Source organism: Phocoena sinus, chromosome 2 (assembly GCF_008692025.1).
Source record: "Phocoena sinus isolate mPhoSin1 chromosome 2, mPhoSin1.pri, whole genome shotgun sequence".
Taxonomy (NCBI): domain Eukaryota; kingdom Metazoa; phylum Chordata; class Mammalia; order Artiodactyla; family Phocoenidae; genus Phocoena; species Phocoena sinus.
The window spans coordinates 37,898,372-37,918,901 of record NC_045764.1 but is presented as its reverse complement, the minus strand read 5'-3'; the positions used below and the strand labels follow the sequence as shown (position 1 = coordinate 37,918,901).

General features: G+C 40.6%; 1 protein-coding gene across 3 annotated transcripts in view; it reads right to left on the bottom strand.

Annotated features, from left to right (window-relative positions):
- Positions 1-20,530, bottom strand: part of AP3S2 (adaptor related protein complex 3 subunit sigma 2) — a 61,896-nt gene that overhangs the window by 20,883 nt on the left and 20,483 nt on the right. For 2 of the 3 annotated variants that reach the window (XM_032622205.1, XM_032622203.1), the window contains exon 4: positions 13,101-13,172. The exons of the other annotated variant lie outside the window; for it this stretch is intronic. In XM_032622205.1, the coding sequence (XP_032478096.1) occupies positions 13,101-13,172 (72 nt within the window). The remainder of the gene's footprint in view (positions 1-13,100; positions 13,173-20,530) is intronic. 3 annotated transcript variants of the gene reach the window in all.

Genomic DNA, 20,530 nt, shown 5'->3' with positions numbered 1-20,530 from the left:
AGGAGGTCTTTAGGAGGGTTGCCTAAGTCACAAAGTTAGAATCTAGTAGAGCCAGAACCCATGAAGCCACTTCAGGCAGAATCCCACTCAAGGAACACAGGGCTCCTCCTGAGTCCACACAGATGTTATCTCCCAAGGGGGCAAAGGCAAAGCTAAGTGATAGACTGATGTATGCCCTGAAACTAGTGGGTGTACATAGGTCATAACCTTGAAAGTTGAGGTCTAATTAGAATCTAGTTTTTAAAAATAGGCCTCTAGGGCTTCCCTGGTGGCGCAGTGGTTGAGAGTCCGCCTGCCAATGCAGGGGACACAGGTTCGTGCTCTGGTCCGGGAAGATCCCACATGCCGCGGAACGGCTGGGCCCGTGAGCCATGGCCGCTGAGCCTGCGCTCCACAACGGGAGAGGCCACAACAGTGAGAGGCCCACATACAGCAAAAAAAAAAAAAGGTCTCTAGCTGTGTTAATCAGACATTATATCTGAAAAGTGCTTTGAAAATTAAAAAAATTAAAAAACCACACAAAATTTGGACAATCAATCAACTGCAACAATTAACCTACCAACTATCTTTGAGTGCCCTGTACTGTTCAGATAACTAACAAACTATTACATATTGACACTATTCCAAGAGTTTAAATCCTATTGGAAACAATTAGGAATAAAAACTTTAAAGCAAGAGTAAGAAGACAAATAACTTGGAGACCTACAATACTGGAGTCCAGAGAAGACTTCAACAAATGTAAAACTTGAGCTGTGTGCTGAAATCTTGAAAGCTTGTTAGGGAGAAGATGAGGGTATTTCAGGGTGGGGACAAGGCATAGGCAAAGGCAAAGAGGTGGGAATTGACAAGGTATGTATGAAAAACAGAGGAAGACTGTCTGATTGGCCTGAGGGGTCTCCGTTCCAAAGCAGAGACAGCCTGAGGGACAAGAGGATCCACAATCCAGAGATCCTTTGAGGTCAGAAGGAAGAATGTAGACTGAAGGGAAAATGGGAGAAATGTTTTCTATGGAAGATTAGACTGAGTGAAAAAGGTTGGGAGAAAGACTAGATATAGCTGCAGTAGTTACCTAGAGCTGATATATTAGTTACCCAGGAAGGAAAAGGAAAGGAAAGGGGAAAGGAAAAGAGAAGGAAAGGCAGAGGTGGGACTGAAGCGGACCCTGAAAGAAGAACCAATACCATTTTGTGACCACTTGGAAATAGAAAGCAAAGTACACATCCGAGATTTCATGCCTTGAAGAAAGATGATATCGCTGACAGAATAAGGAAAGTTAAGAAGAGAAGACCACAGCTGAGTGGGTAAGTGGGTGAGGGGTAGGCAAGAGAGGAGGTGAGGAAAGTAGGAGAAAATGAGCGGTTTGGTGTACACTAAGTTGGAAGTGATGGCAGGTCATCCAGATGGAAAGGTGCTGTACACTCCCATAAACACAAGCCTTTAGCCTGGGTCAGAATGAGATGTAGATCTGTTGCTCATGTGTATCAAAGCAGACAAGTGCCCAAGGATGAATGTAAAAAGAGAAAGCCAGCAGGGTGCCAGGGACAGAGCTGTGTGGAATGTGCCCATTTCTCTCATTCTGTAGGTAGGAAAAGAAGCAGCAGTCTTAAAGCCCAAGGGGGTCAGGCCCAGTCAGCAAGGAACCTTCCATTCCTTCCCTGAGGTTTCTAAACAACATTAACATGATTCTTCTAGGGTAAATTCAGATATATTGATTCTGAAAATCTAAAGGGATGCACTTTATAGTGACTGGGCAAAAAAACAGGAAGTGCTCAACTCCAGGCTTTGACAGGATGACTTCCCTTCAGTGCTATCAGGAGTTCAACTGCAGGCGGATGGGTCTGGGCATCCCTCTGCCCTAACCTGCTAAAAATGTCTCACGGTACAGACCTGGCTAACTTCAGAAACAGATGGAGCAACTTGTTCTCTACAGAATATGGACCTTAATTCTTGAGGTCATAAGCAGATAAGGCCACAAAGATTTATCAATGACCAAGATGTCAATGTAGCAAATTGTTTTCCCCAATCTAGATGGACGTGCTTTCAGACTCATAAATGTGTCCTGAGGTGTACTCTGGGCCATTACCACTACTGTGCACACACTCCCTTGGCCCTCCCACTTGTACTCCGGAGTTAATCACAGTTCCTAGGCTAAGGTGAAGGGATAATGTGTAGACAATCTACAACTTATCTAGCTTCAAACTCAGACTTTGCCTCAGAGCAGGAGACAGCAATTTAAACTGTTTACTGTATAAAGCTTACATTAAGAGACGGCTGTACTCTTTCTTCAGTGCACTGGACCTAGAAGACCCAGGGTGATAAAGAGGCTATATATGTATATGCACATGGTACAACATTTTTGAAAAGTTAGTCCCCACACTTACCTAGCTCCCCTCTCCAGAGGCAGTGATGACTTTTCCGCTCCTCCTTCCCCATCCCTACCTCATCTCCTATTATTTCCCCCCACCCCTTTCTCACTTCCATTCGGCTATACCAGCCCCAAGGCCTTTGGACTTGTTCCATTTACCTGGAATGTTCTTCTCCAGGGAAGAAACTATCTCTCTCTTCTCTTACTTTCTTCTGGTTTTTGCTCAAATGCCATCTTATCAGGGATGTGTTTCCTAAGCACCCTAGATAAAATATCAAGCCATACCTACCCACCTCTCAACCTGCTTTATTTTCTCTCCTGCACTTATTACCACCTAACATTTATTTTATTTTGTCTCCCTCTAGTAGATATAAGATTCATGAAGAAAGGAATTTTTGATTAACTATTTCGCTGGTAGTAGATGGACAAATGAATTCAACAATGAATAACCAGTATGTGCCAAGTATTGTGCTAATATCTGGAAATACAGTAGTGAGCGAGACAGTCTGATCCTTACCTTAACAGTATCTGGAGGTGGCGGGGGGTAAACAAACAAAAGAATGAAATAAATATTTACTATGTTCTAAGCACTTTCCATATATTTAATGCTCACATCCACCATATAAGCTAGGTGCTATCACGATTTCCTGTCCACACATAAGTTCCTAAGGCACAAGCCATATGGTTCTTAAGCGGCAGAGCCAGGAATCAAGCCGAGACATGCAGGCTCTGGAGTGTGTGCTCTTAAACAGGCAAATAAGCAAAAACAACACACTGTGTTAAATGTCACGGCAAAAGTAATTGAAGGTGCTCGGGTGGAAACAAGATAAGTATATCTATTTCAGTCTATGGGCAGTGAGGGGAATGCCAAGAAGTTTTCCTAAAACCTTTCCAGAACTGTCAGTCTGGAAATACAGGGGGATAGAGATGCAGTTTTGGACATAACTGAGTTTGAAGTGAAGTGAGTTCAGATGGTACTTTAGGAATCACTAGCAGAAAGATAACTGAAGTCATGGGACTGTGTGAGATTTCCTAAGAAAAGAGTGTCTAAAAGAAAAGAGAAAAGGGATCATTTAAGAGGTAAGAAGCTCAAAATGCCAGATGAAATGGCCAGAAAGGTAGATAAAACCTAAAAATAGAAACAAAGAATGCTTTAATAATGAGGAAGTATCAAAACTGCTTGGTGAGAAGGGCACTGGGGAGTGTACATTGGACTTAGAAACAGAGGACAAGGTTCTCCACAGTCTGACCATTATCTACTTCTTCAAACTTCTCTCGGCCTAATCCCATACACACACCCTACTCTAACTCAGTGCTCTTCATCTAGGATAGCACTGCTCCCACCCCAGAGGGCATTTGGAAATGTATCAGGCAGAGGACCTACTAGCATTTAGTAGAGGGGGTCAGGGATATCCACAGTTCAATGAACAACTGCACTGCCCAAAATGCCACTAATGCCTCAGCTGGCAGACCCTTTGTCTAGCGGCAGTTTATGCAAAGTTCCCAATCTCCAGTGGCCTTCACCCTTAATGTTCCTATTCCTCCCCACCCCCTGCCATACCTTTAGCCTTTGTTCCTACTGTGTGGTCTCCTGGAATTCTGGTTTTGGAATCAGAAGTCAACAAATTCTGTAAATTTTTACATATCATATTTATTATAATATTCGTGCTTTTAAAATCTCAAATTCTGTAGTATAGTGGAAAGAACATGTTTTGTGTTTTTTTGGTTTGTTTGTTTGTTTAAGTTTTAGGCACTTTAAGCCTCAGCTTGCTGATCTGTTACACAGGGATGTTACTATCTACTGTATTAAAGATGACTGGGCTTAAAGTACCTAGCACAATGCCCGGCACTTGGCAGCTGCCCAATCAACATTAATTTCCCTTTCTATGATTACCCTCCCCTTGAATGATTACAGTCCACCCATGGTATCTGTTGGGGGCTGATTCCAGGACCCTGCCACCAAATACTGAAACCCGTGAATGCTTAAGCCCCTTATATAAAACGGCACAGTACCTGCATATAACCTACGTACATCTTCCCATATACTTTCAATCATCTCTAGATTACTTATAATACTTAATACAATGTAAATGTTACATAAATAGTTACAAATACAATGTGAACGCTATATAAATAGTTGGCAGCATGGCAAATTCAAGTTTTGCTTTTTAGAACTTTCTGGAATATTTTTATCCCCCAAGTATTTTCAGTCTGAGGTTTGCTGAATCTGCGGATGGGAACCTTCAGATCCAGAGGGCTAACTGTATTCTACTCAGGAATTCGTACAGACCTCACTGCTCTTCTCACTTGGCAGTGATCTTCTACCTCAAGTTGCTAATGGTTTTCTCCAGCTACCTGACTTGGGGCCGTCACACCTGCTGCCCAACATGCTCCATATCTAGGACCTCAGGCTCTCAGGCAAAAGCTATAGATGGGCCACCATCTATCCTGCCCCTCCTCCATTTCAGAGACTTGCCCCAGAAACAGCTATTTCTTTAAAGTTCCATTCTTCTTTCTCTACCTCTGATTAAATATCATTAAATAAAAGAGTTCACGATTAGGTACTATGTTATTCTGTATAAATAATGTATATACATTTTAGTTTTATGAAGTACAATATGCAGATATACTATACATATTTGACTAAATGCAGTGCTTGTGATCACTGCTATAAAAAGTAGTACAAAATGAGAGCTCCCTCATATAACATGCCTCCTAAAAAATTGCATTCAACTTAAGGCTCCTTCTCCAAAAATGTTGCTTTAGTCCAAGACCCAGGAATGTCTCTATGTGACCCATCTTTACAGTTGCACCATGAACCTCTTGAGGACAGAATATTTGTCTTTTCCATCTTTGTATCTCCATATCTAACACAGTGGCCTCCTCATTAATAAATGTTTGCTATTTGATAATCAGAGAAAAAAAGACAAAAACATTCTCAACAGACATCAGTACTTTACCAAGGTCAGAAAGCCACCAAGGTAAGGATAGGTAACTGGAAGACTCTGTAAGGAGAGAGGAACCTGCCTCTCAGATATGGAAGCAATTTATTCTATTAGGGAATTTTAATTTTGTAAATCACCTTAAATTCATATGGGAAGCATATAAGACATAAATGCCAAGTATTTCACTAGAGAAACTGAAAAGCTGCTACATGAGATGCCTTTTCCTAAGAGTCAATCATGTTTCCTTTTTACAAGTGTTCCTCGATTTTTCTGATACTAAAATTTCTAAGTTTCCACCTATAAATTGATACTGAAGCATACGTCGGATTTGTTTTGCCTCTAAGAAAATAAATGAAAAACAAAACAAAACAAAACTGTGGTAGTCATTAGTAATATTCAGAACTATTTCAGGTTCTCCCCCATCTTGGGCACACGGTAGGACTGCACTTTCCTAGGCCTTTAAGTGAGAGCACGTGACTTGCTTTTGGCCAATGAAATGTGAGTGCAATGGATGCGTCACTTTAAGAGCCAACACACTTTAAGCACCCAGGTGGAAAAGTACACGTTGATGAAGATTTCCATCAGCCTGGACCCCCGAGTGACTATAGTAAGCAGACACACACCACAGCCACACAGCCTGAGTGAGAAATTAACCTTTCTGCTACTGAAAGTTTGGAGTTATGTTATTACCTAGTCTACCTAGATTGATACAAACACCAAGTCTGGCAAAGGGTCTTCAATTGGGGATCAAGAAATTCTGTTTTTTATCTCAGAGCAGGCCAATCCTCTTTTGCATCATAAATAATAATAGCAAGAAGTGAATCTCAATTCCAGCCTTTTAGGGCACCTACACATCAGCAATCCAAGTGATACACAACTTGTTTTATCTGCAACACAACCAAGTAACATCATTGGTAATAAGCTTTGCTATCACTACAGTCTTGACAAACACTAGGTTTTATTGAAAAGGCTGGATAACAAACAGCTCTAAAGGTCAAATTTTGCTGTTCTGTGTACAGTATCATCCTAATACCCTAAACCAGTAATAAGGAACGATTAAACAAACCAAAAAGGTTCTCTGTAATTTCTAGTGGCAATCAATGAGACTGTACATTGAAGCAGTGCAAAGTTCAAGTGCAAAGGAAAGTGAGTGTGTACTGTAGCAGATATTACGTATAGTTTGGAGCAGTCTGAGCTTTTCTTTCCTTTTTTTAAAACAAAGTATAGCAATGTTAGAAATTTAAGAAATCATTATTGCTAATCTCTGAGCTGTCCTGAGGGAACAAGATACTGGCCTCTGAAAAATATTCTGCCACAAAATTCTTCTCAAGTCTCAGCAGAGAAGGGCTTGGAATGCGATGGGACAAAAGGCAGGCCTCGGCTCCCCTCCACTTTCTCGGGAGCATTCAGAGAGAGAAACACAGGTAGCCAGAGACGGTTAGACATGCCAACTATCACCTTTCACAAGAACTAAAACTCAAACAGAATGTCTTGTTCTTTTAGGCCCAAACAGCTCCTCCTTCCTCACTAAAAACACACAAAACGTGTGTCCTTTACTCTTCCTCCATTCTCTGAAACAGAAATCAGGGTATCTGCTCCAAACATCACTGGGGTGTGGAGGGCATTAATGAGCTTTCTTATCACAACCTCTGTTCCCAGAAGGAACATTTAACAAGCACCATCATTTATTTATGATCCTTTCATCTTAGGTCTCAACAGTTCATTTCAATTTTGAGCCCTCAGCATTTTCCCATTTCAGCAGCTTATACTTAGCAGAGATTTAAATTCCATACTACAGGGTTTCTTGGGCTCAGACCTGCCCCAAAGCATACATTCCAAATCTCCTGAGACAGCCCATTGCAGATTGAAATCTATAAAAAGGCTGGATGAATTCCCTTGACACAGGCACTAAACCATGACTCTGATGACCAAATCTTGAAAGTCCAATTGAGTTCCAAATCCAGCTTTGCTGTTGAGGCACTGGTAGAACAGAATGTTAGGCTACTCACATGACTGTCTTTGAACAAAACTCAATTCACCAAAATCAACACCAATACCCACCTCAGCCATGAAATTGAGCTGTGTTTGGGGGATTTCTGAAAGCAGAAGGGAACCAACTGCCCCAGGCAAGATAAGCTCCAAATGACACAGTCTGGAGAGTTGAGGACTATGTCAGAGACTATGAAATCAAACTTTACTCCAACCTGCAGCATTTTAAATCATGAAGAAGCTTATGAGGCTAGAGACATGAGAACTCTTTAGTGACACTCACCTGTAGACAGCTCACTCAGTAAAAGGGGCCATGCTAGATCCAGGGAGGGAGACAAGGGCAAACACAAAGAAAAGAACAGTCTAGTCAAGTAGGGAAAACATACAAACTCACATAAACTAAGGTACATAAGGTCAGAAATAGCACTACATATTGTCCACAGAGATGATGACAGGCCAGGGTAACCAGGACAAGCTTTAGGGTGGTAGGATTTGAGCTGAGCTTGAATGACAGACTGGATTACAAAGAGATGTTGAAAGGCAATTCAGGCAGAGGCTCTGAAGCACGAATTACAAAGAGATGAAGACTGGTCCACTCTGGCTAGAGCAGAAGGTATCTGGCTAGAAGTAATGGTAAGTGAGGACAAGACAGAATAGGGACAAACTGTGAACAGCCTTGAATGCCTGGCCAGGGGGTCAAAGCTTGATAATGGGGGACCAAAACAGGTCTGTGATCAAGGGACCTAGTCTAAAGGGTGCTTTGGAAAATGAATCTAATTCCAGTGTGCAGGATCAACAAGAATGAAGAGAAAACAAGGTAAGAAAACCCAACAGACACAACTGAAATTAAGAGACACCATAAATGAAGACAGTGGCTCTCCTTGACTCATAATTGAAACTAGGATTATAAAATTTATATATATATAAAGGACATTACTGGGTCAAATGGGGAAAATTAAATATGAACTATATATTGGATAACAGTATATATTAATGTTAAATTTCCTGAATGTTAATTATGTTGTGGTTAATAATTAATTATGCTGTAATTAAGTATATTAGAGAATTATGTACAACATATTATATAAGACAATGTCTTTGTTCTTAGGAGAGGTCTGCTGAAGTATTTAGGGTTGAAAAGTTATGATGTCTGCAACTAACTCTCAAATGGTTCAGGAAAAAAGTATGTATCTAGAGAGATAAAAAGCAAGTGTGACCAATGTCAATAACTAGTGAATCTAAACACAAGATATAAGAAGGACTCTATGGAAAGAAGCACAGGTTTTAGTGACTGACTGGCTGTTGGGGGCAAGGAAGAAGGAGGAAAGGTTTTGCGTGTACGTGACACAGAATATTGGTAGCACCACGGAAAAGGGAAGCTAAGGGAAGAAACAGTTTTCAGGAGACACGTGCTGAATGTGGCTACGGATAAGAAGTGGCAAGAAGAAACAAGATACTAGAATGAAATGAGAAAGAAATGTCTTCGAGCAGTTGGGAAAAATAAGACTCAGGCCATACATCAGGACTAGAAATACCAATTTACGAACTGCCTAAGTGAATAACAGTTTAAGTATGAGAAACAGATGAGATCTAAGATAGAAGCAGGACAGGGAAAAGAGTGAAGTGAGAGATGACTGACATCATAATTTACTGGTAGAAGGTGGGAAGAGAATAAGAGAACCAGGAGGGTTCTATGTGACAGAAACAAAGGTAAGAAAAGGATTAAGGCAGTGCTTCATGGAATGATCAACGGCATCAAATACTGCAGAAACACTAAAGAAGGTGAAGATTGGCAAATAGAATTAGGAAATAATCAGTAAATTTGGGGTAGAAGTTAAAACCAGGCTATAGGCTCCAGAAAAGGAACAGACGAAGTAGAAATGCAAGACTGGGTATAAATCACTCACACATGAGGAGGTTTACCTTAAATGAAATGGAAATGAAACGACAGTTAAAAGGAGCGCTAGAGGCATGGGGAGAGCTGTGTTCTGTAAGAGATTGGGACAATTTGGCGAAATTTGTAGTTATAGGAGAAGGAGCAAATAAAGACACCTCGGAGACAAGTTGAAGAACCGAGATTATGCTGCATATTAGGGAGAGATAGGAAGAGGACTTAGTTCTAGAAATGGAATGGAATAAACCTTCCTTTAAGACAGGAAGAAAGGGTGAGTGAAGAGGTGAAGAGAGCAGCAGTAATAAAAAGAGGACATTGACAAAAATAATTTAGAAGCTGAGAAAGAAATCTCAAGATTAGAAAAAAATTGCCAGGGCAGCAGGAATTGAGTCATTTCTGGACCTTACACAGTCCTGCTACTCCAGCCACAACTGCTTAGGGGAATGGGGCAGCTATCCATGACAACCCAACGCAGAGTGTAACCGCCTGATGGGAATTCCTGACTTAAGGTGGAGACTAATTAAGAAGGACTGCGTTCAAGGTGACATTCCTCCTGTATTATGACAGGTCCTTTGCCTATATGAGTAAAAGACCATTTTCTACTATCAATAGAAGATATGCCTGAATTAGCAATTGCTCTACATGAGGGCAAAGGTAAGCTTCAAATTCCACTGAAAGAAAGTCCCGTGTTGGAAGACACCTTTAGACATTCTACAGGCGAGTACACTGAGATTTGGTCCTTGCATCATCACTTTTCAAAAACTTTAGGAGATATGGACAGCAGTTTCCTGATGTCATAGAGCAACTAAAAATAAACAGTTTTATAAACTGTAAAAGAAATGTGCAGCAGCAGCAAAACACTTCATAGAGCTCATTTGAAGTTAAGACATATGAGAAAGAACAATATTTTTATGGCCTTTTATTTCCTTTAAAAGACGTGCAATAAAATAGTTGGGACTGGAATTACTTTACTGCTTTAGCAGGTATCCTCACAAATATTTAAAGAACAATATTAGAATGGTAAGGCAAAAAATCATGATTACCCCAGGAGATGGAGAAAAAGCTTTTGATACATTTTAACACCCTTTCATGACTAAAAACTCTTCGCAACTAGAAAAAGAAGAAACTTCCTTTAACTTGATAAAGAATATTTACCCAAAAACTTGCTATATTTCAAATACTATATATATAGCAAATACTGACAAGATGAAGACTTCGCTTTGAAATTATGAACAAAATGAGATGCCCACTATCACCACTTCTATTCAGCATTACACTGGAGTTCCTAGTCAGTAAAGCAAGAAACAGTAAGAAAGCTACAGGATTGAAAAGAAATGGGCAAAACGTTTACAGATAAAATATCAGAATTAGTAAGTGTTTAACACAATCTCTGAATTCAACATCAACTTACAGAAATAAAGTGATGGATATATTATATAGCAACAATAAACAAAAATGAATATTTAAAACATCATTACATAAAAAAACAGGTATCTAGGAATAAATTTAATAAAAGATATGTAAAACCTCTATGGGAAAAATTGTAAAAGTTCACTGAGAAACCTCAAAGAAGACCTGAAGAAATGGCTATACCATAACATGGATAAAACCTGATATTGTAAAAGTGTAAATTCTCCTGAAATGTTTTATAGATTCAACGCAATTCCAATCGAAATCCCAACAGGTGTGTGTGTGTGTGTGTGCATGTGCGCATGTGTAACTTACAAATTGACCCTAAATTGCACAGGACCAAGCTCAACTTCCCATAGGACCCGCAACTGCCTCCTCCAGGTGTATCATCCTATAGGCCCCCAAGTTTTCAGGTGTTAGGCATCTGGCATTCTGAGACAACTTCTAGAGACAGCTGGCACCCAAATAACAGACTACCTAGTATCCAGGCAGTTTGTCTATCTCCTCACTGGTAAGTCTGCTCCTGTAGTTGTCTGATAAATACAGAGGGCAGGGCTTCCCTGGTGGTGTAGTGGTTGGGAGTCTGCCTGCCGATGCAGGGGACATGGGTTCGAGCCCTGGTCCGGGAGGATCCCACGTGCCATGGAGCAACTAAGCCCATGCGCCACAACTACTGAAGCCCGCATGCCTGGAGCCCGTGCTCCTCAACGGGAGAGGCCACCGTGATGAGAGGCCCGCACACTGTAACGAAGAGTAGCCCCTGCTCGCCTCAACTGGAGAAAGACCACGTGCAGCAATGAACACCCGATGCAGCCAAAAATAAAAAAAAAATTTTTAATAAAAAAGAATATAGAGTTTCTTTTTAAAAAAAAAAAGAAAGGGCATTGGGAGAAGGGGGCGGGAAGCCACTCTACCAGAGACAGGCCCTGACACACCTTGCCATGGTGACAATGGGAGGATGGGAAACCTGTGCCTCCTCCTCTCCTGCTTGGGAATTCCCAAGCAAAGCCTATCCCTTAATCCATGAGCTGAGAATGGCTTGGTAAGCAACAGGTGGCATCCCCAAAGGAATCCACTTTGAAACCAGGTGTTAACCCCAAGGTTAACACCTTGTATTTCACAATTAAAAAAAAATTGTTTTAAAATAATAATAGGGCCTATAGAAAGCATTCCTCTGTTCCCTCCATATTCTCAAGTCTCTTTAAGTCTTAACTTTTTTTCCCCACTAGTACAGAAGGAAACTAGAGCTATGGCTCTCCTTGACAGAAATTACCAGATAGCAGCACCTTTAACAACTGACAAGCCTAAAACCACTCTAATTGCCTGCCAAGAGGAGGTTGAGAGGTCTCTGAAGTTTCTAAAGTCCTTTCATATGAAAAGGGAGAGTAACCACCTCAAAAGTGTCAGTCAGTCCGGAAGTCTTGTGAGGCTATCAGGGAGCCCCAAGTCAAGTATCTATAAAAGGAATGGGGTTCTGTGATTCTCTTGCACCAAGCTGCTCAGGGAGCCACACAGCCAAGCCACATGTTGAGAGAGAAAACTGTACTCCATTCCAACACCCATTGCATTAGCCCAGAAAATGCTATCTGAAAACCCTGGGAGAGTTAACTGAGGCTGAAGATCCTACTGGAAAATGAAAGTGCTCTAGATGGCAATGATGGATCTAAAAATAACCTATCTCGTCATGATGAAAACAGATTAATAAAGGATCACGGCACAGCAATGGGTAGTAGTCTCCTAAACATCATTATCTCCCTCTAAGGGCCATGGATCATTGTGACAATAATCAGTGGAAGAAAAACCAGGACCAAGCAAACCTAAGATGCACCAACCTCTACCAATGAACAGCACTGGGTACAGCATGTGCCCAGCTGGATAAAATAAATGTGGCAGCTCCTATCCCCTTGCTGGCTATCTCCCATATTTAATTTGGCACATGAGGACATAAGGCATGTCACAGTTATGGTAGCAACACAAAACTGAAAACGTGTACTTCGGACCACTTCATTTCTGCCTGGCAGGCTTCCCTACAGAGTATCACCTGACCTCAAACTATGTTACTGATGTCTTAGTCACTATATTACTCTTTAGGAAAAGGGTACATTTTACTAGCTAAGTTCAAAACCATGATGTGTTTATTTCAAAGCTTCACTGTCACTGGACTATGCCTGAGAAACTCATTTCAAAATCAATACAAAACTATTTATCTCACCATTGGCCTGGTAGCCATCATTGCCCTAAACCAAGAAGTCCGTCTGTGAAAACACGAACCATAACATAGGCCCAGTAATTATCCTGTGTGTGTTAAAACTGGTAACAAATCTCAGCAAAATACTCCCAAAACTATTAAACTTATGTTATTAAGTTTAATAACTTAGGTTCTAGGACTATCCCTAGAGTAAAAAAACCAAAAGAGAGAACATGAAGGTGTACAGATGGCTAGAGATGTCCAAAGTTCTTAGTTTCCTAGTAACCCTGGTTTGGGAGCGAAGGTTACCTTATCCATATGGAAGATCAAATCCAATTCACAAACATTTTCGAAACACTTATCCAGAGTCTCCACAAAAACCTAGGAAACAAGGAGAAATAGATACACAAGTCACATCTTCATGTCACATCTGAAAGTAAAGGGGGCAGTCAAGATACTATTTACCTTATGATAAATCTCAAACCCCCGCCCCCCCCCCAAAAAAAACCCCACTGCAAACCTCCCAGCACTAGCTGATCACCCTACTTATCCCAATTTGAAGGGGACAATTGAGGACAGGACAATCTTGTTTTCAGTATAGCAACACAACCAGCAGACACATGAGGCTTTCTTTCCCCCTTTATAAGATGCCAGCTGATATAAAAGAATAATGAAGTAACAGCTACTTATAATACTATGTCCTTTCCCCAAGCCTCCACGTATACATGTAAAAACATTTTTCATTATCGTGGTGCTAACATAGCTCTGTCCTGCTAATTTCAATGAACATTAACTTCAAAACACTTTTCCATGAATCAACTTAATTAACATGCTTACGATTTTAATTTACTTTAAATATAACATTTAAACAGAAAAGTGTTTAAAGGGTAAACACTTTATAATTTATATATTATAAATACTTTATAATTAAGCTATAAGGGTATAGCTTAATGAATTTTCAGAATGAGCATATCATGTAACCACCACCCAAATATTGAAATGGAGCACTACCAGTTCCCTAGAAGCCCCCTTCATGCCCCCTCAGACCGTATCCTCTCCAAAGGTAACCACCATCCTGACTCCTACCATCACAGTTTAGTTTTGCCTGTCATTGAATTTACATAGAAGGCATCATACATCATGTACTCTTTTCGTTTGGCTTCTTTCACTCAACAATGTTTGTGAATTCTTCCATGTTGTTGCATGTCATAAAATCTTGTACATATTCACTGCTGTATAGTATTTCATTCTTGAATTTATTTATCCATTCTCCTATAGACATTTGAGTTTTTTGTTTTTGACTGGGTACAAATTGATATAAATGGAAACTATACTTCCAACCACTCTGGAAAACTATTTGACATTATTTACTAATACTCTATGATCCAGCAATTCTACTCCTAGGTACATACTCAAAAGAAATGCATACAAATGTATGCCAAAAAACACATATAATAATTTCATAATAGCATTATTTATAACCCTATACATTTTTAACAATGACTGAAAATCCACTGTAAGGATAACATACATAAATATGGGTTTTCAGTCACTGTACTGGGCAGTGAGCCCTTAGAATCCGGCAACTCAAGTCCTTCAGTTTGAGGAAATTTCATCAAATAATTTTGTTGAGAATTTCCTCCCTTCCATATTCCTCATCTTTCTTTTTTTGGAGCTGTTTATATTGGGGTATTCGACCTCCCATTTTCTTATCTTTTCTGTCTCATTTTCCTCTCATGTTCTTAATTTTTAAGAGATCATTCTGCTCTGTGTTTCCTGTTTATGAGCCCATTTTTGTTTGTCTTCCTTTATTTCTCTGTGGCTTAGAGATAGGGGGCTGTTTGCTTTATTGTTAAAATGAGTTGAATTTTACTGTTGGTTTTAGTCTCCATTTTCCATGTCAGAGCCTTTCCTCAGATGTCTGATTATCCTTGTTTTTTATTCATAAGAATTAAAGGCTGATTGGAAGCTCTGTAATAATGGCTATTTGCTGGGAATCCTACCCTCCACCACGGCCCTGGGCTTTTAAATTTCATTTTCCTTAGATTGGTCAGATTTCCCAGAGGAATTTTACAATCTCCTGCCTAAAGAGTAAAAGACTAGCTGTCAGAAATTTGGGAGCTGAGTGGCAGGAAAAGGGTTGGAAAGTTAGTATACAACATTCACAAGTCATATGTTCACTAATCCCCCTGACTTGTACCATCGACTATGTCTAGAATTGGAGAAAGGACTTAGGGATCTAACTGGTTCTCAGCTTTCCTTGACCACTCCACACCCACACCACAGTGAGACTCTGTACAGCTAGCTTTGTGCCTTTTGAGGGTTCCACAGTGTGCAGCAGGTTGGCTGTCAGCTTTCTCTACTGCTGGCCTGGGGTGTGACCTCCTTGGACCAGCCAAGTGAATACCAGGCATCCATACTTCCCTTCTTTCAAACAATTCCTTGCTACTGTCTTCTCTCCTGTTCTCTCTGTCCTTGTGGGTATGTATGTTCTTTTAAAATTCATGTTCTATAGTTTTAAAGGAAGAAAATGAACTTAGAAGTGTGGGAGCTCCCAAGAGGACTTTTTAAAACATGAAACTGACAAAGTCTAAAATTCTTAAGAAAATAAAATGTGAAAGAATACCAAGAACATTTGGACAAACAATGATAATAAGAAATGGCTGGTCTTACTAGGTATCAAAATTCATTGTAAAGCTTTGGTAATTAAAGGAGTGTAATACTAAGATAGAAATTAAAGTATGGATCAGTGGGACAGAATATAAAATACTGAAACATATACATGTTTATAAGAAAACAATTTTTTTTTCTGGATGGGATAAATCATTTTCATTACTATCAAAGGCATAAACACAAGTTGGAAATTTGTTAAAAGGTCAGAGTTCATTAAAAAAACCTACTGTAAATTAAGGTAATGTAGATTAAAATGATGTAGATTACAATGCATCATATGTCTCTTAAATAAAGTAATATTTCCCATAAAAAGCAAAGGTGGGCTTTTGCCTTAATGCTGAATAATGCTGGTTCTAGAATCCTGTGCAAGTCTGAACAAAAATGCATTCTCTGAAAATTGTTTTCCACTTATTGTGAATGTCAATAGATCAAGTTCAAAGACAAGGCATGATTAAAAACTGCCATTGTCTTAAATTCTACAGGCTATGAATTTCAGATAAGTTTCACCAAAAAGTCACAGTTGACAAAAGTAGTGAAGCACAGGGACACAGCACAGACACTTCGGGTTTTGAAGTTTGAGAAAATTGAAGTAGAAAGTTGATTTTGTGCGGAATACTTTTACATGCTCTAGGAAGACCCAGAATCACGACAGTTGTAGCAGTCTGTGAAAAAGTCACTATAGCCTGCTGTCACCAAGTTGCCTCCATATCTGTAGCTCCCATACCAGGTGCCAGCATTCATGTAGCCTCCAATGGTTGGCACCACCAAATCCTCTTCCTCTCCCTCTATTGCAGATGTCCCCTCCTCTGCCCTGCCCTGGTAGGTCTGGGGGTAGAGGCACTTCATTTTGCATGGAGCCTCCCATGCCAAGAAAATACAATTTTTGATAAAGATGGGAAAATTGATGGGAAAAAGATGACCTAGACAATAAATAGTGTCAGGACAAATGGCTATCCTTTGGGGTAAAAAATATTGTACCTGGGCTTCCCTCGTGGTGTAGTGGTTGAAAGCCCACCTGCCGTTGCAGGGGACACAGGTTCGTGTCCTGGTCCGGGAAGGTCCCACATGCCACGGAGCGGCTGGGCCCATGAGCCATGGCCGCTGAGCCTGCGCATCTGGAGCCTGTGCTCCACAACGGGAGAGGCCACAACAGTGAGAGACCCGCGTACCGCAAAAAATATATATATATATAGTATCTATCTCAATACAGATATATAAATACCTTAAAGATATTGAGCTAAATGTAAAAAAAACAAAAAAAAAACTAACAAAGCAATGGCAGATCCATTTTATGCCATCTGGGTCTCTCTTGGAAATGATTTAGTCATTCTGTGGGATGTTTCTGGTTAGCTGACACTGTTCAAAGCAGCAAGTGGAGATGCTGCCTAGCGCCAGGACACGTGAGGAGAAGCAGCCCATATTTCTCAGCAGCACTGTGCCAAGGGGCTGTTTTCATTAAAGAGGGTTAATGAAATTAAGATTGGTGTATTAGGGGCTTCCCTGGTGGTGCAGTGGTTGAGAGTCCGCCTGCCGATGCAGGGGACACGGGTTTGTGCCCCGGTCCAGGAAGATCCCATATGCCGCAGAGCGGCTGGGCCCATGAGCCATGGCCGCTGAGCCTGTGTGTCCGGAGCCTGTGCTCCGCAACAGGAGAGGCCACAGCAGTGAGAGGCCCGCGTACCGCAAAAAAAAAAAAAAAAAAAAAGATTGGTATATTAGTCTGCTTGGGCTGCCACAACAAAATACCACATGGTAGTAACTAAGTCTGTGTGGCTTAAACAACAGACATTTTCTCACAGTGTTGGAGGTTAGATGTCCTAGATCAAGGTTTGGCAGGAGCAGTTTCTCCTCCTGGCTTGCAGACAGCTGCCTTCTCCCTGTGTCCTTGAATGGCCTCTCCTTGGTTTGTGCATGTGGAAAGAAAGAGATCTCTGGTGTCTCTTCCTCTTCATAATTATAAGAACACCAGCTGCATGAGATCAGAACCCCACCCTTAGGCCTAGTTTAACTTACTTCCTTAAAGTCCCCGTCTCCAAATACAGTCACATTGGGGGTTAAAGGCTTCAACATACAAATCTGGGGGGGACACAATTTAGTCCATAACAATTGGGTTCTCAGTAGGCTGGTGATCCAGAATAAGATGAAATAGCTCCAGAAAAGACATCCCCAGATAGAGATCAAAATGAACAGTCAGATGTATCTGTTTCTCCTAAAGCTTTCTCAAAACATCATTATTCAAGATCATAATCAAGGTCAAGAGAAAGGAAACAAAAGTCACATAATGTAGGAAGAAACCACAGGAGCCAGAGCATAATAAGCAAACAGCATGCTAATGCATGAAGGGACTGAAACGAAGGTGCTACAGACTCAGATGGCAAAATAATATGACATGAATCTAAAACTAAATTAAGAAACAAATCTGGGGAATAAAATGACAAAGAACATTCTTCTCACAAAGGAAAAGAGCAACTAAATTCATCTGCAAATGGTGAAAACAGACACAAATACAAAGAATGAAAGTCACCAAGAGGCAAAAGTCATTCAACATCTAAGTCTCATAAAAGGCATCACCTTAGTAGAAGCAAGGAATGGAAAAGGTCTTGATCCTACAAGGTTGGAAAGGGCAGACAAATTACAAGAAAAGGAAATGGTGTAAAAACAAAAACAAGAAGAAACAGCTGCAGCTACTGGAGATTCTGTTCTCAATGTTGCTGCCCTGTTGCCATCAAGAACACAAGTAACTCCTCAGGTAGCTACAGAGGCTCAAAGGGCAGCCCCACAAGCTAAACCTTTGGCAGAGATCAGAATAGCCACATTTAGCTATTATAACACAGCAGCTGTGACTCCAATGAAATTCGCTGAACAGAAATAAAAAGGAAAACACTGGATATAGTTCAGCTGATGAAGAAAGTTACAAGACTCTGAAGCAACAGGAAGTACTATGTGGAAATCTAGATGCTCAGTATGAAAAGATCATAAACTCATACACAAAGAGGAGTAGGATTGGGTCTCACTCTTCAACGCGAGGAATGGATACAGGTTGAAAAAGATCACACATTTAAGGTATGGGAGGGACTTCCCTGGTGGTCCAGTGGTTAAGACTCCACGCTTCCACTGTAGCGGGCATGGGTTTGATCCCTGGTTGGGGAACTAAGACCCCGCATGCTACAAGGCGCAGCCAAAAAAAAAAAAGCATGGGACTTACAGAGTTCTTGTTCTGAAGTCAGGTCCTTGTGCACCAAACAGCTAGCATTCTAATTTGCATGGATGTCATGCTGACTTTAGTATATTGAAAAATGATTTTTACCACAAAAGAAATGATAATTTTGTGACATGATAAAAGATGTTAGCTTGATACGGTGGTAATCATTTTGCAATATATAAGTATATCAGGTCAATACACTATACATCTTAACTTTACACAATGTTATGTGTTATACATCAATTACACCTAGATAAAGCTGGGGGAAAAAAGAAAAACATCATTTTTTACAACTATTAAATCAATGATAATGGTGTTAGTGTTGTAATCAGGTTAAATCTACTTCTATCAAACTTGATAGGAGGGGACTTCCCTGGTGGTGCAGTGGTTAAGAATCCACCTGCCAATGCCGGGGACATGGATTTGATCCCTGGTCCGGGAAGATCCCACATGCCATGGAGCAACTAAGCCCTTGCACCACAGCTACTGAGCCTGCGCTCTAGCGTCTGCAAGCCACAACTACTGAGCCTGCGCACCACAACTACTGAAGCCCGCGTGCCCTAGAGCCCACATGTCACAACTACTGAGCCCACGTGCCACAACTACCAAGCCTGCGTGCTTCAACTACTGAATCCTGCACACCTAGAGCCCGTGCTCCGCAATGAGAAGCACGCGCACAGTGACAAAGAGTAGTCCCTGCTCACCACAACTAGAGAAAGCCCACGCACAGCAACGAAGACCCAGCGCAGCCAAAAATAAATAAAATTTAGAAAAACAAACTTGATAGGACAATATTTTTTAGCTCATGAATTCTACTTTTCAAATATATAAAAGCTGCACATGGGATAAAATCTCACACACAGAGTTTTTTGCATCCACTGTCTTGTGTACTTTTGTTAACTTTTTAGTTATTTTCATCTCTTGAAACATGAAAGAAATGTTATGTAGATCTCTTTAGACAATCTGGCCAATGTGCTACATAATCAAGCACAAATAAGCTGGGTGGTGATAATAATAAAAATGGTTTTCTCAAAAAAAAAAAATGGTTTTCTCAAAAGAAAAAAAAGCAATGGCAATACTGGAGAATATTTTTATATACCTTCAAGCTACAAGAAGAAAGACAAGCAAACCAAACTATATAAAGTTAAAAGACAAATGGACTAGGAGAAAATATCTGCAATAAATATAACAGAAAAGGATTAGTATCCATAAAGTTAGGAAAAAAACAAACGCTTACAAATGAATAAAACAAATGAGCCGGACTTCCCTGGTGGCGCAGTGGTTAAGAATCTGCCTGCCAATGCAGGGGATACCGGCTTGAGCCCTGGTCCGGGAAGATCCCACATGCCATGAAACAACTGAGCCCATACGCTACAACTGAAGATCCCACATGCCGCGGAGCAACTAAGCCCATGCGCCACAACTACTGAGCCTGCGCGTCACAATTACTGAGCCCACGTGCCTAGAGCCCATGCTCCACAACAAGAGAAGCCACCGCAATGGGAAGCCCACACACCACAACAAAGAGTAGCCCCTGCTCGCTGCAACTAGAGAAAGGCCGCGCACAGCAACAAAGACCCAATGCAGCCAAAAAATTTAAAAATAAATAAATAAATAAATAGATTTAAAAAAAACAAAAACAAATGAGCCATTAGAAAAGTGGACAAATGCTATGGTCAGACATTTTCAAATACAAAATGACTGGTAAACAGTAAAAGATATGTGGCCTCACTAGTATTCAAGCATGCTAGGGGAAACAACAAATTTCTATTTTTTCACCCATAAGACGGCAAACATTTGAAAATATCCTTAATATTTAAAGCTGGTAAGGTTATGGGGAAATAGGACTTTGGGGAGAGGCAAT